This window comes from Lathyrus oleraceus, chromosome 1 (genome assembly GCF_024323335.1).
Source record: "Lathyrus oleraceus cultivar Zhongwan6 chromosome 1, CAAS_Psat_ZW6_1.0, whole genome shotgun sequence".
NCBI classification, from domain to species: domain Eukaryota; kingdom Viridiplantae; phylum Streptophyta; class Magnoliopsida; order Fabales; family Fabaceae; genus Lathyrus; species Lathyrus oleraceus.
The window spans coordinates 194,932,238-194,949,481 of record NC_066579.1 but is presented as its reverse complement, the minus strand read 5'-3'; the positions used below and the strand labels follow the sequence as shown (position 1 = coordinate 194,949,481).

Below are 17,244 nucleotides of genomic sequence, written 5' to 3'. Positions count from 1 at the left end.
TATAATTTTTTATAAGCATAATATAATGATATAACTTAATAAAATAGTATATAGAATAATATAATGATTATATGTTATTCATGCTTATTTTTTTAATTTTCATAATTTTTTTATTTTTATTTTATGTTTGTGTAGCGGATTCGGTATAGTTTCCAGTTGACAATTACATTAATAAAATGGAAAATAATACCCGTCAAATATCAAGTCAACAACAGAGGTCAAGAAGGTCCGAAAATGAAAGGAAAAGGAGACAAAATATGAGCAACGAGCAGAGAGAAAACAATTTGTCGAGACGACGTGAAAATTATAGGCGGCGAAAAGAGCAAGAGAAACAAGCTCAAACATCTCGCCCTATAAATAGTCAGTCGAGAGTTTCATTTCAAAATTTTATAAATATGACTTTTCCAAGATCACACTTTCAAGGAACTCATGACAGTGAAGCCGGCCCAAGTAGAATTACACATGTTAATGATGTTGCACTTGGTTGGTGATTATCAATATATATATATATATATATATATATATATATATATATATATATATATATATATATATATATATATATATATATATATATATATATATATATATATATATATATATATATATATATATATATATTATTACATTTCATAATTTTGTTCGCTTTCATCATATCTTATTTTATGTATTTAAACTCGCAGATCGTAATTGCACATCACCTAATCAACGAAACAACACGAGTCAATCCGATACAGGTATAAGTGATATAGTTCTAAGTATGCGAGTATTAATTTTTACAAATGTATATATATTAATTATTATTTTTGTATCAGATGATATGGATGTTGATGAAGCTTTGGAGGATGCAGTAATATCATATGTTAACATGGACGCCAGAGAAAATGGTGCATTATCACGTCGTCCTCAAGGTATGTTCGTAAAATTTTTGCTTCAAATAAATGTAGCATTTGCTCATGTGACATAAAATTTAAAATCATGCAATATTAAAATATAATAATTGAAGCATCTTGCATATATTTTTTATTTGTATTTTAGATTTTAGATAATATTTAGTAATCAATATCAAACTCCTTCCTGTAGAATCAGGACATGCTTTTCGAGCAAAGCACAATATTGCTCGAAATTTCAAAAATAATATGATGATGGCAAAATTCTGGTTGCCTTATCCATTTACCTGTAGACACTGCAATGTAAGATTGTTTCATCATGAATCACGTGACACGTGTTGTAATGGTGGAAAGGTATCATTCTCACGAGTTGATGCTCCTATAGAATTGCAACAATTATTTTTGGATGGTTCAGCTGAAGGAAAACATTTTAGGCAACATATTCGAAGTTATAACCATGTGCTTTCATTCACTTCAATTGGTGTTCATGTTGATGAGAATATTCTTGCATCTGGTCGTGGTATATACACATTTCGTGCTCAAGGTTCTTTTTACCATAACATAGGAGGTTTCTATCCAAATGAGGGTGTCAGGCCGCGTTTCTTACAACTATACATCTATGACACCGATAATGAGCTACATAATAGAATGCAGGAAAATCCACAGCTGCACCAAAATGTAGTTCACAAATTACAGAAAATGCTCCATCAGTTTAATCCTTTTATAATTAGGTTCAAGCAACTTTCAATACTTCCAAATATCAGTGAATGTAGCCTCATACTTAAGGAGCGTCCAAGTAATCACCATCAATACAATCTTCCAACTGCTGAACAAGTTGCGACAATTATTGTTGGATGTGATGCAGATTCTATGGATTATGGAAGGGATATTAATGTCATTCGTTGTGATGGAAATCTCAAGAAAGTTCAAGAGACAAAGGGATATTATGATCCTTTGCAATACCCTGTATTGTTTCCATTTGGGACGCATGGTTGGGACATCAACACAACAAATTGCAATTGACGAAGATTGTCATGTCGAGCATATTACAGTTACATGCTTCAGGTAAATTTGGATTAATTTTAGTAGATAATATACTTAGCTAAGTGTTGTTTAAAAAACTTTACATTTAACACCGACATTTTTTTCAATCAATTATATATTCTCCCAAATGATCAATCAATGTTGTTAAATGCGGGTCGACTGTTGCAACAATATGTTGTAGACAATTATGTCAAAATTGAATCAGGGAGATTAAGGTGGATTAAAGAGCACCAAAGTGATATACGTTCTGAATTGTACCAAGGTTTACATGATGTTTTGCATGTTGGTGAAACTAATGCAGGTACAAATTCATATAGCATAAATATACAGTTTTAGATTAATAATTAGTTGTACTTCTAATGCTAATAATTCATATATTCTAATACTAATGCATTTCATGAATCATCGTAGAGAACATTGGAAAAAGAACAATATTGCCATCATCATTTATTGGCGGTCGTCGAGACATGACACAACGTTATGAAGATGGCATGGCTATTGTTCTTAATGGCGGTAAACCAGATATTTTTCTAACAATGACATGCAATCCTTCTTGGAGTGAGATAACATCAGAACTTTTGCCTTTTCAAACACCACAAGATCGTCCAGATTTACTAATAAGAATATTTCGTTCGAAATTTGAGAAATTGAAGGATGATGTTATTAATAAAGGAGTCTTGGGTAAAGTTACAAGCTACATGTATGTCACTGAATTTCAAAAGCGAGGACTGCCGCATGTGCATATGTTGTTGGTCTTAGAAAGTAACGATAAGTTGCGTGACCCAAAAGATTATGATAGTATGGTAAGAGCAGAAATACCTAAATTAGAATGTGAACCACAGTTGCATGAAGTTGTTGTAAGACATATGATCCACGGACCTTGCGGCATAATCAACCGAAAGTCTCCATGTATGAAAGACGGACATTGTAAAAAAAGGTATCCCAAACAATTCTTGGATGAAACACGTCAAGGCACTGACTCATATCCCGAGTATAGGAGAAGGTTTGATGAGTCTGTATCGTTAGGTAGAGATAGGTCTGTCGATAATAGATGGGTGGTTCCTTATAACCCTTGGTTACTGTTAAAGTATGACTGTCACATCAATGTAGAGATTTGCAGTAGCATTAAAAGTATCAAGTATCTATACAAATATGTGTACAAGGGCCCTGATCGTGTGGCTATGGAGGTTCATAAAGGATCATACATGGATGAAGTTCAACAATATGTTGATGCAAGATGGATTTGTGCTCCCGAGGCATTATGGAAAATATTTCGATTCACTCTTTACCGATTATATCCTTCAGTTGAAAGATTGCAGATCCACTTGCCGAACCGCCATCAAGTGCGCTTTTATGATCATCAGCAAATTGCAGATGTGTTAAATAATGAACGCAACTCCAAACAATGCTCACACAATTCTTTGCATTGAATATACGAGATCCACAAGCAAGAAAGTATCTGTATAGAGAGATTCCAGAGCATTATTGTTGGAACAAGCGGGATATGGAATGGCATTGTAGGAGATCAACAAGAAAAGTTATCGGGAGAATCTATACGGTATCACCTTCGGAGGGAGATAAGTTTTACTTGCGACTGTTGTTATCGCATGTCATAGGTCCAACCAGTTGGGAATATCTTCTTACAAATAACGGCATGACTTTTAGTACATTCAAAAAATCAGCCGAGGATAGGGGATTTCTAGAGACTGATCATAGTATTCGTGATTGTTTGGTTGAGGCTACGAGTCTCCGAATGCCATATGCTTTACGAAGGTTATTCGTGACGATTTTAATATTTTGTGAACCTACTGATGTTAGAGGCCTTTGGAATGAGTTTTTTACACATATGGTAGAGGATTATCAAATAGCTAACAATGATGTGGAATCAGACTTAACTAATATGTTGTTGAAGGACTTGAATGAACTCTTAAACCTGCACGGTAAAAAGATTGATGATTATGATCTCCCATCTTTACCCCCTATTACAATAGACAGAGGTGCAGTTCCGAGTATCATACAAGAGGAGTTAGCGATTGATATCCCCAATGAAGATATTGAATCTATTGCTAAGTTAAATAATGATCAAATGATTGCATTCAACACCATTATGAATGTAATTGTTCAAAAACACAATGGGATATTTTTTGTTGATGGTCCAGGAGGAACAGGTAAAACATTCCTTTATAGAACATTAATGGCAAGTTTAAGAAGTAGAGGAGAAATTGTCTTAGCAACTGCATCATCTGGTATAGCTGCAACATTGTTACCCGGTGGTAGGACTGCACACTCTCGATTTAAGATCCCTATTGATATTCAACCGAGTTCCATTTGTGGTATTGAAAAGCAAAAGGATCTTGCAAATCTCATTAGAGTTGCTGCCGTAATAATTTGGGATGAAGCACCAATGACAAACAAAAATTGTTTGGAAGCCTTAGATCGATCATTACAAGACATTTGTAGCAACAATGCTCCATTTGGTGGAAAAGTTCTGATCATGGGGGGGAGGATTTTTGTCAAGTTCTTCCTGTTGTAAGAAAAGGTACTAAGGCATAAATGATTTCAGCATGTTGTCGCATTACGCGAAAAACCGGCGGGAAAACGAAACAACAGAGCCGCCACCGTGCGTTATTTATCCCAAAAAGAGGGAAAGGAAACGCTCAGAGTAAACCTGGGAAAAGACGTGGTCTCGCGACCAAAGAGAATGGGATCGGGAGTCGGTTATGCGAAGGGAAGGTATTAGCACCCCTACGCATCCGTCGTACTCGACGGGATCCACGCACAATAGGAAGGAAAATGGTTGCTAAAAACACTGCTCACACACACACATACTGGCTGAAGGAGACACAAGAAAACAGACTGAAACTGACTCGGCAGGATATCGCATCCTGGGCCTACTTAGTCTATCAAGCATAGACATCAGAGTCTAAGTAGTTCGGACTGGGGAAACGACACATGCTCGCTAGGATATCGCATCCTATGCATACGTATCTCCTTGGACGAAGGAGAATCAGAGCATTCGTAGCTCGGCTAACACGCACACAAACAAACACAGGCAACGGCAAACGTGGAGCCTGAATGCCAATCACTGGACTTACATCAGCATCCGAACCTAAACACACGCACACTGGAACCCAAATGCCACTCGATGGACTTACATCGGCTTCCAAGCACACAACAACACAACAAGTTAATAGGGAGTCGGGGACTCAGCCTATAACTGTCAAACACACACAAACAGACAGACAGCAAATGCTAAGGAGTCGCGGACTCGAGCCTAGCAAAGGTCAGACAACACACACAAAGGAAAGAAAAGGGCGCCCGGAGAGATCAGCTCAATCTCCTGCCTACATACTTCATCTGGTGTGAAGATCAGGGCGATGTAGTTCCCCTACGCAGGGACAAAGGTTCTAGCCTAACCAGATAACAGAGGGAGACACAACTCTAGGGAGACTACGACTCGAGCCTAGATGTTGTCATGCAAAAGTCAACCCTAAGTTAAGGTTTCTAGCTAAATGGCACAAGGGCCAACCTATCCTAGACGCGGCTTGCACAGGAAGCAAGGGTCTCGATTGCAACTAGGGCAAGAGAAAGGGGAGGTCTCAATCGCAACGAGGGCGAGAGAAAAGAAAGGTCTCAATCGCAACGAGGGCGAGAGAAGAGAAAGTGTTAGTGGTTAGTCAAACTCGGCAAGACATCGCGTCTCGTGCCTACGTATCTCATCTGAACATGAGAATCAGAGTTGCCGTAGTTCGGCTAAACTATTCCCGTTGGTTTGTGTTTTTTAAGTGGACGACGTCACTACACAATCTACCTGATGCTCGACCTTTGGAGACTTACTCACCTGTAGTAGAAGGAGTTGACGTATCCTTAAGAGGGGATAATGTTTATTTGTGTTTTAGGAAAGCTCAAGCAAGAAAGGAAGTCCTATACGAAGGAACCGTGCTACCTTAATTGACATGCAAACGAGACTACGCGGAGTCTAGCAAACCTAGGGGATACAATCACACCACACAAACATATACAGCATGAAATAAACACACCAACAAGGGGCTCAAACATCAGGGCTAGGCTTTAGTCGAGGGGTCATATCAACCTCAACAAACAAGCCTCTGTATCGGGGTCAGGTTAGCTCTTAACCTTGCCATTGAGGGGCTAAGGTGAAGCTAGATGAAAGGTGATGAGGGGTGTGCCTCATTGCTTCTATCTCAAGTCAGAGAGAGCATCAGACAAGGGAGCGTGGGTCCAGAATGGGGGGACCCTTCTACGCTTAGGACATAGACTCGACTGTACAATGTACAAGATCTTGGGCTCGGATCTCAATGCTACAACCATGTAATGGGAGCAAGGAGAAGACTCACAGAATAGTGGGGGATAGATTGCTTATCCCTACCTTCCACCAATTGCCTCAGATGAGGACTTTTCCTGCTTGGGACAAATATAAACATACACAAGCATTGCCTCTTAAGGAGGACTTCAGACAGTTTGCCCGGCCCGGTAACAGCCGGGTCTCCAGACTACATGAAGAAGAAGGTTCTATACCTCAATGCCAATTGCTTATAAGCAAAGCAATGCAAAGCAAGTTCTTAAGAGAACTGAGCAACTAAGTGTACCTGTACAAAAGTCAAACAGAATCAGCATCCCATTCATAATCAGACAACAATATAATGACCAATTAACAATCCCAATCAAACAATGGTGTGCGTAGCACAAGTCCATGTGGACCAACATCCTACAAAACAGCCACATTAGTTTACAAGTCAAGTAAAACATCCCAAGTGTGAAACAATATCCTTAAGCCTTAACCTCTTAACCTGAAAAGCCACAATCACATTCAAATGTAAGTAACATGACCACTAGGACTAGCCTAGGGTCAAAAAGATGGAAAAATCCTAAAACAGCAACCAATTCATGATCAAAGTCAAGCTATTTTAATAACAAAGGGATCCCAATTGGTCCCATATCCAAACTATGTACACATTTTATTCTACACACAATGTAAGGCAAAGTGAACAATGTTAAACCACATATGAGCAATCAGCAAGATCACATCACAAAAAATACCAAAACAGCATGGAAAACTCCACAAAAATTATATCCTAAACAGAGGACATTCAACAAGCTACATGTCAATTTTTAAGCCATTTGGACTAATGGAACTATGGGAATTAATTCAACATGTCTAAGCATGCAAAAACACAATCAAATGAAGCTACAAAATATACATTAACTTCAATCAAATGGTAAACAGTGACATTACATGGGAAATTAGTAGGACCAAAGCCAAATGAAAGCTACACATGTCAGGAACTATTCTACCAAATTTCATGGTCATATCATTCATCATGCTCATTCTATGCACAAAATAAGGCAAATTAGTTCAAAGGAAGCCCTAAGCCTACAAACAGAATTATTGCATTCAAATCCACATCAACACAATCCCAAAAATTCTCAAACAATTTACATCTAAACAGGACCTAATCCAGGTATGGCACACCAAATTTCAGCTTAATTGGGCAAATGGAACCATGTCAATAAAAATCAACAAAAACAGGCACAAGTATAGGCTCCAAATCACAACCTCAACACATGCTTCCACTTTAAAAATTCATAACTCAATGAAAACAAAAAGGAAATGGATGAGACCAAAACAGGGAGGTCCTAACATGTGTCTACTACAAGCATGCCAAATTTCATGAATATACAGTACCATATGAGCATTTCTCAATCAATCTACCAACATGCATCATATGAGCTTGCGAATTCAACCATCAGAAATGAAAAATCATGATCAATTAGAAAACACAATGAATAATTCCACAAAAATTCACAAAGGATCCTAACATGTTAATGAGCATCCATACCAAATTTCAAACAATTCTAACAAGGATAGGTCATGCTAAAAAATCCAACAAATTGGCATCAAGAGGTGTGACACAAATTGTCACACCTAAGTTCAAAAATTCATAACTCCATGGCCAGGTATCAAAAATGCATAAAATTTACATAGAAAAAAACCTCAGCCAGTCAAGATTCATCACAAAAATTTTCAGCCATTTATCATACAATATGAGGATTTCATGATCAAATCATTCAAAGGTGTCAAATTATGCACATGTGGAGGAAACCCTAGGTCAAATGAAAAATATTCCAAGCACAACTTTGACCAATAGGTCAAAAATCATCTACATTCAACCACAAAGTCAACAAAATTATTTTCACAATTTTCTGATTTTTCTACATTTTTCTATGAATTTTCTAAGGTGTTATAGTATTTTTTATGATTTTCTAAGAATTTATTGAATTAAATAAATTAAAGTCCAGTGGCAGAATTGTAATATTTAAGTCCCAGCCAAAAACGGTGTCGTTTAGCTTAGATGAGGTGGCGCCTTATGATTTGTTCATTCAAGCGGTAAACAACAAGTTGAATTCGCGGCCAGGGAAGGAAGATCGAAGCATGAAAATTCCAGAAAACACTCATCTTCTTCGCGCAGCTCCAGCTCTTCAACGGCAATAACGGTTTCGAACTTTTCTTCACCAAATCCAAAAAACCGTACACCGTTGGAAAGGTTATTCTACGTACAACAACACTATGCCAAAGAAAACTCCTAATTCCTACCGTACCGCACAGATCGAGCGAAAGAAGATTTCGCGTCAAAGCTTCGAGTTCGGATTTCTCCACCTACGGTTATCCGTTTCTAAAACCGAGCCTAGCATGATGAACTACACCTAACAAGCTACAACACGCACACAATGATTCAACAAACCGTGATAATCGAATCCGACGTTACCTGGAAATTGCAGTAGTGGAATCGGTTGAATTCGCGCGAATAAACCCCAAACAGGTACAGTATAGGCTAGTGGCAAGGATATTTGAAGCTTTGATTCACTCGACTTTGCTCCAATCGCTTGAAATCACCATTCACCATGGATGAACCTTGAAGATGCAGTTGAGAATGGCGCGGTTTTGGAAGCTCTTGAGCATAAACAGACGAAGCATAAGCCAATGTAAGATCGATGCAAAAAGAAAATCGCAAATTGATCCAAGTTTGATGGAGTTTGGAGGATTTTGGTTTTTTGTGAATTCTTGAAGATTCTAGAGAATAGTGATGATCTTGATCTGGTTTTTTGGTGAAATGAAATTCTGTTAGGTTTATGCAGTAATTAGACTTTTATACCATGCCACAAATCATGATTAATCAAGGTAATTAGCAAATTGGCATTGTAAGCAAAAATGCATTTTCCTTCAAAATGGCCAAAAATGCCCTTCCTTCAAATCAGTCCAAATTGCAGACCCATTTTGGTTCCAACAAGTCCAAAATGCCATATGCAATGTGTAGAAACAAGTTTCATTTCAATTGGATGCCTATTTTGCAATTTCACCATGTGATGGAAAATGTCCAATTTATGCACTTTCATTCTTCAAGCCAAAACTCAAATTATGAGGCCTAGCCATGAAATGAGGATTCAAACACACTCCAAATGCCATTCCTGAGGTGTTACAAAAGGTCCCATCTCAAAATTCCAAATATTTTGACATTTGGACGATTTTGCCCCTGGTCCAATTCAGCTGTCCAGTTGAAAAGTGACTTTTTGCCTTGGCCATTTTTGGAAAAATCCAATGATGCACCCTTGAAGTACATGTCGAATGGAGTTTGTGCATATAAAGAACTCGCAATTTGGACAAACCATGTGGTAGTTATGGCCTCCTGATTACGGGTCTTTTCTGAAATTCACTGAGCCATATTTTGCAAACCACACATTGGATTTTCAAGTTCTTGGATTTTTTGGAAAGGTGAGAACAAGATCTTCAACTTTCATGTTGGACAAAATTCCATTTGAAGCTTGTATGATGAAGTTATCTTGAGGGGAAAAAGTTTCCATTTTGGGCAGCTGAAATTACAGGTCACCTGCTATTTTTGGAAACTTTCTGTCTGACCTCCAAATCTTCAACCTTGGTATTTGATATGTCAAATGAGACTCATATGGACATGAATGAGGCCTTTCAAACCATTTCCCACCTTCCAATCCATAAAATCGGGCACAGTTGACCACAGTTGACTTTCTAGGGTTTCTGGTTGACTGAACAATGACTGGTGATTTCTGAGCATCCAAACTTTGGTCAAACCACTTCAAAATGATCCTTGGACCATATGAGCTTGATAAATCAACCCTAAGGCCTTGTCCCAATGAAAATGGCACTCACTTGCTTGATTGACTGATTCTCCTGATCATTCTGACCTGATTCATCAACTGAGCTTGCACTTGGGCACATGGACAATGCAATGTTATGCAGTGGACATTGTTAATGCTATGCCCTAATATGAAATGAATGTACACAATGGTAGGGTGCAAATTTGAGGTGCTACACATGTATTGTTCAGTCTCATTTATGGAATCATACCAAGATTTTGCATTTGCGTCAAAATATGCGATCATTGCATGATCAAGAGTTTGCAGAATTTCTTATTCGCATTGTTGATGGTGTTGAACCTACCAAACCAGATGACATGGTGAGGTTACCTTTACATATTGCAATCTCGTGGGAAGGTGAACATTCCATACAAGTACTTATCCAACATATTTTTCCTAATTTAGAATTGCATGATTGGGATGCCCCATATATGGTACAAAGAGCTATTTTGACACCAACAAATGATGATGTCCAAAAATTGAATGATATGATTATCAATCAGTTTCCAGGAGAAGAACATAATTTGTTATCGTTTGACGAGGTTGAAGGAGATAATCATAATTTATACCAGCAAGAATTCTTAAACTCAATTGCACAAGGTAGTTTGCCACCACATATTCTAAAGATAAAAAAGGGTGCACCATTGATGTTGTTACGAAATTTAGATCCTAGATATGGATTGTGTAATGGGACCCGGTTATTATGTCATGGTTTATTTATGAATATGTTGGATGTGGAAATCCCGACAGGAAGCAACGCAGGAAAACATGCTTTTTTGCCTAGAATTAAAATAAAAACATCTGCAAGTGATAGTCTGCCTTTTGTCCTTAGTAGAAAGCAGTTTCCTGTGCGACTAAGTTTTGCAATTACAATAAATAAATCACAAGGACAAACCATTCCAAATGTTGGAATATATCTTCCAGGACATGTTTTTAGTCATGGACAGTTATATGTGGCTTTATCCAGGGGTGTTTCACAGACTACAACAAGAGTTTTAACCAGGGAAGGAAAATTGAAAGGAGAAGATGGTGACTACACAAAAAATGTAGTCTACAAACAAATTCTTTTATCGCACCCGCAGATATTTATTAAGTACATTGAAAAAATTGCTCACACGTTGATTCCCATTTTGGTTACACGACATACCAAACTTATATTGTATTATTTATATCATAGATAAATAATAAGTAAATATAATTTTCTTTTGCTTTAATATACAACCAAACTAGAACACGATGAAATCTTTCAATTATGTAAGGAGTTGAGACGAAAGAATGTTGAAACTTGCTTCAACATGAAAGTAAGTTATACTTAATCATTTACTTTATGCTTTTATGTTAGATATAAATGGGGTGATAGTTATTCTCACTATTCTTATGCAATAAATTTTAGATAACAAACTTTGAAGGTAAATGGAACACATGGAAGGATGAACAAAGTATTTCATCCATCGGCAAACTCGACAATAAGGTGTATTTATCTTTTCCGTAATACGTATAAAAAAAATCTTGCACTTTCATCACTCTTTCAGTAACATTTTTATCATCCTCATTGAAACAGGTCAAACGTTTGAAAATTTACTCCATCGGTTGGAGCTCCACAGTGATAACAGATAAAACACAACTTTGGAAAATGGTGAAAAGAGAAATAATATCTCAAAGGATGGAGAGGTTTTTTATTTAATTCATTTAAGAATATATTTACTCTAGATTATTTTTGAATGCATGAATTTAACTGCTATTTGTGGGTTTATGTAAATAAAACCATATATATTTACTAAGTCCATTGTTTTCCTTATTTACCAGAAATCCAGGTAATTCAGAAACAAGTCATAATTGTTGTTCTACCAAATCTAGACTAAAACAAAGTATCTCCATTCTCCAGGTATTATTTGTGTCGCAATAAACCATATTATATTCAAACGAGTCATATGTTCTGAATGTATTTCTTTTATAATACGACATTTCGTCATGTATTTGTAGTTTTTTAAATCTCAAGAGCGCATTGATAAAGGGATGTACGAAGAATTGATTCGAATCTTTATAAGGTAAGCAAAAGCTATATTACACAACTTACTATTAATTTTACTATCTTTTTCTCTAAAAAAATTCTAATTTAAGAGTCTTACATTTTTTCTTTACTACGGAAAACAATTGCAGGGAAAAAGAAAATACTTCGAATAGAGATTTCATGTTCGACATTCCTCTTAAAGAACGTCATTGATTTCACAGTATCAATATTACTTTGCATGCTTCAATATAATTTTGAATATCTTTATTTATCATTTTCAAAATGTAATAATATTATTTTTAATGCGACCTACAGTAGAAACCTCATAAAAAGAAAACATATATTTATTTTTCTCTGCTGTGCGCATTAAAAAAAGCGGGCAGACGGACACGCGAGTGCCCGTTCCGTGCCCATCTGAACGCTAGTTAGAATAATGGCATTTGATGTTAATGATCTATTTGGAATTTTTGAAACAAGAGAAGGGCGAGTAGGTAATTCCCCATATGGCAAGTTTCTTTCTAACTTTAATTCTCTAATTTTTTGTTTAGTGTAAATTGAATAAAGATAATAGAGGGAGGAAAAAGAGAGGGCTACGGGAAAAAAGAGAAGGAGAGGAGGAAAAAGAGTCTTGCATGCCATTAGAAACCTGAAAGAATTCATCCAAATCAACCCATTCCCCCAAATTCATGTCTAGCCAATTTATAAAAGATGAGATGGAATTAGATGGACCTCATGTCCAATTTAGACTAGCCTGAAATGCATTTTGGGGTTTCCCCTAACCAGACCCGATTATTAAAAAATTTCCCCTAACCAGACCCGATTATTAAAAAATTTAGCGTGTTTGGCTAGGATTTGTATCGCTACGTTTGTGTTTCTATTAGAAAAACAAGCCATAGTTCCTCTAAGAATTTTCATATTCTTCTTAGTGTTGTTGATAATCATACTAGTGATAATACAATGATTCTCTTCCTCCATAATCATATTGGCCATGCTTTTGTTTTCTGTCTCAAAAAGAACTTCCATGAAATAGCAATCTAAAGCCAAGTCCATTTCTTTCTTCAAAGCCATTGCTTATGCCTCTTTAGGGTTTTCTTCACCGTCTATTATTTAAGTGTTCAATACCATTATTTCTCCTCTGTAGTTCCGAAAAATTTCTCATAGCCCTCATTTTCCTTTTAGATCTAAGCAAGCACCCATGTTGCATTTGATCCATCATTTCTCTAGAGGTTTCCATATGTGATGATTATTATCCTTATCCGTCAACTTTAGGTAAGATTTCATCCTTTGTGTTATTTGTATTCTTGTTGTTGTTTAAATTTTTGCTAACTTGGAAGTCTCTTTTGTTTTTTTAGTCTCTATGGTGAGAATTAGGGTTCTCTAAGGAGTTGATGTCCCCTTGATTTGTGCTTCTACCTTTATTCTAGGTAAGCTCTTCGTGCATGTTAGGATTTCTCTTAGTAGTTTCTTGGTAATTTGTGTTTTTTTCTCTTTATTGATAACTTCATGATATCTAATGTCTAACCTGATGCTTTTTGTTTTATTGTGAATGTTATGATGATGGACGTGGTTGTCCTTATTTGTAACATTCAAGCTTCTATTATCTTAATTCTTCCCTTTATTTCTCATAACATTGGACAACTGGTTTCTGATGGATTTGTTATTTTTGTTGGTGTTGGTGTTTCTGTGGGTGTTAGATCCATGCTTTCAATATTCTTGGGCTGGTTCACTTTGTATTTTTGACAAGTATCAATTATACGAGTTTGAATATGGTTTGTTTTCTCATACAAGTTATTGATGTGTTGTCTGGTGTTGGCATAACCTTTTTCGGTGATATTGTTTTCAACTTTATTCTGCTCCTTGCTTTGTGTATCAGTGTGTTGGTTTCTGTTGGCCTTGTTATTAGGGAAGTTGATGTCCAGGTATGTATCATTCATATTTCTTCTCATCTTGTTATAAGAGCTATTGCATTTTTGAATTTTGTCCTTTTTGCTAAAGAGCTCATTATTTGGAGGCTTGTTTGGTCTTTTCTGAGTGTGGCTAGGTGAGTTGTAGTGTGTGTTTGGGTATATTTTTTTCAGTTCCCTTCCTCTGAGTACTTTGGATCTTTGCTGATGTTTTATTGCTTGCTTTGTTTAGTAGGAATGTTGGCCATGAGATAGTTTGGAGGATTACACCAGATATTAGATAATGCATGTTGAATATATCCTTAGTGAATAGGTTTCTCTATGATGATTTTCCCTAGGATGACATTTTGTTTGAAAACTTGATTTTCTTGGATTTCTTCCTCTTGGTAGACGAATAATTCTGGTTTAGATTCATCTATTTATCGATTTGGGTTATTTTCTGAAGGAGTATATTAGATTTTATTTGTTTTCTGGTTTGGGCTTTGATTATTGGTACGAATGATATTGTTTTCCAGATTCTTGGTTCTAATGATGGGTTGTTTGTTGGTATTTTGCAGGTTTTGGTAAAAGTCGATTTCTTGTTTGGTGGAGGATGGCACACGGTTGGTGTCATAGCTAGTTCCAATGTGTTAAGGTGAAGGATTTGTTGGAGAGTAGTGCCTTTGAATGGGGTTTGGTTTAATTAATAAATTAGTGTTCTCTATGGGAGTGGGATGGGGAAAGGATAGGAAAAAGGCGAGAGAAAGGCCAAGGATGTAGAAAAAAGGGATGAATAAATTATAAGAAAAAAGGAAAACCTATGGATGAGAGAACACACACGGTGGAGAGAACGGAAGGAAAAATCAAGAAGTCATAAAGGGAAACTTAGGTAGGCGAACATAAAGGCGGAGAAGCAGAGAGAAGAGTAAGGGCTACTAGAATCATGATTCCATAATAGAACTGAGATTTTTCTTTTGATGAATCTTGAAAAATTCCATGGAAATATTGGAGAGATCTTGGAGCTTTTTCAGTTGAGGCAGTGTGAAAAATATTGTCTTTTAATATATTAGAATCCACTTAGTAGGAATGCTTATGTATCAGACTTGATTCCTATGGTAATGTTGCTTCAGCCTAATCTTGAAATTTCATCAAAATTACCCTACAATGCATCATCCATCATTGGCTTTTGCAAACATTGATACAATGGAAATCACTACTCTTATATTGCTGCAATTGAGAGAGAAGAGGTTCAATTTTAGCAAGTTTAAGGATTTTACAAGCATATTTATAAAAATAAACGAAATTCACGATTTTGATAAATTTAAGAAACATAGATTTTTTATAAATCTTGAGGGAAAAAATGTAATCCAAGATTACCCTCACATCCCCCAAGGAGGTAACTGAATTACTTATGTATTTACCCGTCTGAATATCAACTAGAGGCCAAATGCACTAGAAATCAGTCGCCACCGCCATTTTCCCTAAAGGGACAAGATAACTAAGTAGGTATCTTGAACACCTAATCCATTTTTCTTCTTAGGGTTATAGACGTTTGATAACTTAACCCTTTAATCCAAGAGATCTTCATCTCACATTTCACCTAATCCTAGAGAAATCTTTGTTGAATCTTAAGCATATTCTTTCAAACATTAACATGCGTTTTTAAGGAAAATAAGAAGAAAATGTGAATACCATTAAGGACCGAGTTAAGTAAGCTAAATAGGTCATCGGGCTGACATGACTATGCCTCGGCGAAAGTAACCAACCATCTAGAAATAAGATCAACTAAAGGTTCCCAACTAGTTTTAATGCGTGGCTGGTTCCCAACTAGTTTTAATGCGTGGCTTTCCCTCACCAGTAAACCAAGGTATTTGAAAGGAATAATCTCTTGTTTTCAGTGAAGAAAATCACCATCAAAGCCCAAAATTGGTGTCTACATTAACTCTTATAAGGTTTCTCTTAGCAAAGTCGACCCAGAGGCCCAAGGCAAGCTCAAACCCTCAAAGAATAGCCTTAATCAACCAAACATTATCAACTGATTTGCCTTCCAAAATGATTGTATTATATACGTATTAAAGATGGGAGATAACCAAATCAAAGAAGTCAACCCTAAACCCAGAAAAAGATAAAGATCCATAACCTTGGAAAACAAACCACTAAGGACTTATGTCACAAGCAAGAAGAGAAACAACATCAGAAGATCGCCTTGCTTCAAACCCCTATGGATACTTATTTCTTGGGTTGGACTACAATTAACCAAAATCAAGAGATTTTCAAAGAACACAAAGCACGAATCCAAGATCTCCACTTAACATTAAAGCCAAATTGTATAACATATAGTCCAGGAAACACCAACCAATTGAATCATAAACTTTTTTAAAATCCACCTTGAATACGAAGCAAGCGTCTTTGGACTACTTTGCCACATCCACCAAGTCATTAAAAAAACCACCCAATCAACTAACAACCTTTTGTTAATTAAGTTGGATTGATTGGGGAGATAAGGTTATCCATAATCATAAATTAACTGGTTGCTAACACTTTAGCAACACACTTAGAGAGAGAGATTGCTAGAGAAATAGGTAAAAAATCACCCAATTTCATAAGGCATTAAAACTTTGGAATCAATATGACGAAATAAGAAAAGAAACTCGGGGGTAAGGAATAAAAACAATGAAAATGATCAAATATCACACTATAGTCCTCCCTAAGAAGGTGATAAATTTTTCTTAAGAAAAAGAAATTAAACTCATCAAGACCATGAATCTTCCTACCATCTCACTATGAAATCACCTGATGGATCTTATGGAGAAGAAAATGAATAGTAAGAAAGTCAATATTCTCACCACAAAGCATCGAAAAAAAACCCCATCCAATAGAGGCTATTTCACAGTTACTTAAGCCTAAAAGTATAAAGATAAAATAGTATATTGATATAAATTTATTATTAAAATTTTAGTTTAAATTTATTATAGGTTTAAATAATCATTTGATCCCCATAAGTTAACGAGTTTTCGATTTTGATCTCTGTATCTTTTTTTTTGTCTGAGTCCCTATATCTCACTTTTTGTGTTGGTTTTAGTCCCTAAAGTCAAAAGGCTGTAGACTTTGACTTTAGGGACTAAAATAAAATAAAAATGAGATATAGGGATTCAAACAAAAAAAATCATAGGAACCAAAATCAAAAACTCGCTAACTTATAGGGACCAACAAATTATTTTAGTCT

General features: G+C 36.1%; 2 protein-coding genes and 1 long non-coding RNA gene across 3 annotated transcripts; all 3 read left to right on the top strand.

Moving 5' to 3' along the window:
- The first annotated feature begins 395 nt into the window (after window positions 1–395).
- LOC127099115 (uncharacterized) lies at window positions 396–3,364 on the top strand. The gene is made up of 6 exons (XM_051037374.1): window positions 396–483; window positions 684–737; window positions 816–911; window positions 1,084–1,881; window positions 2,116–2,235; window positions 2,346–3,364. The coding sequence occupies exons 1-6, from the start codon at window positions 396–398 to the stop codon at window positions 3,362–3,364; spliced, it is 2,175 nt and encodes a 724-aa protein (XP_050893331.1).
- Window positions 3,365–10,360: 6,996 nt separating this feature from the next.
- Window positions 10,361–12,348, top strand: LOC127099099 (uncharacterized). Its single transcript, XM_051037373.1, has 7 exons — window positions 10,361–11,153; window positions 11,355–11,425; window positions 11,518–11,595; window positions 11,686–11,795; window positions 11,931–12,009; window positions 12,108–12,172; window positions 12,285–12,348. Exons 1-7 carry the CDS (start codon window positions 10,361–10,363, stop codon window positions 12,346–12,348), a joined length of 1,260 nt encoding a protein of 419 aa, XP_050893330.1.
- Window positions 12,349–12,711: 363 nt separating this feature from the next.
- LOC127127255 (uncharacterized) lies at window positions 12,712–15,153 on the top strand. The gene is made up of 3 exons (XR_007805297.1): window positions 12,712–13,404; window positions 13,488–13,559; window positions 14,597–15,153. It is a non-coding gene; the product is annotated as an uncharacterized LOC127127255 (long non-coding RNA).
- The last annotated feature ends 2,091 nt before the right edge of the window (window positions 15,154–17,244 follow it).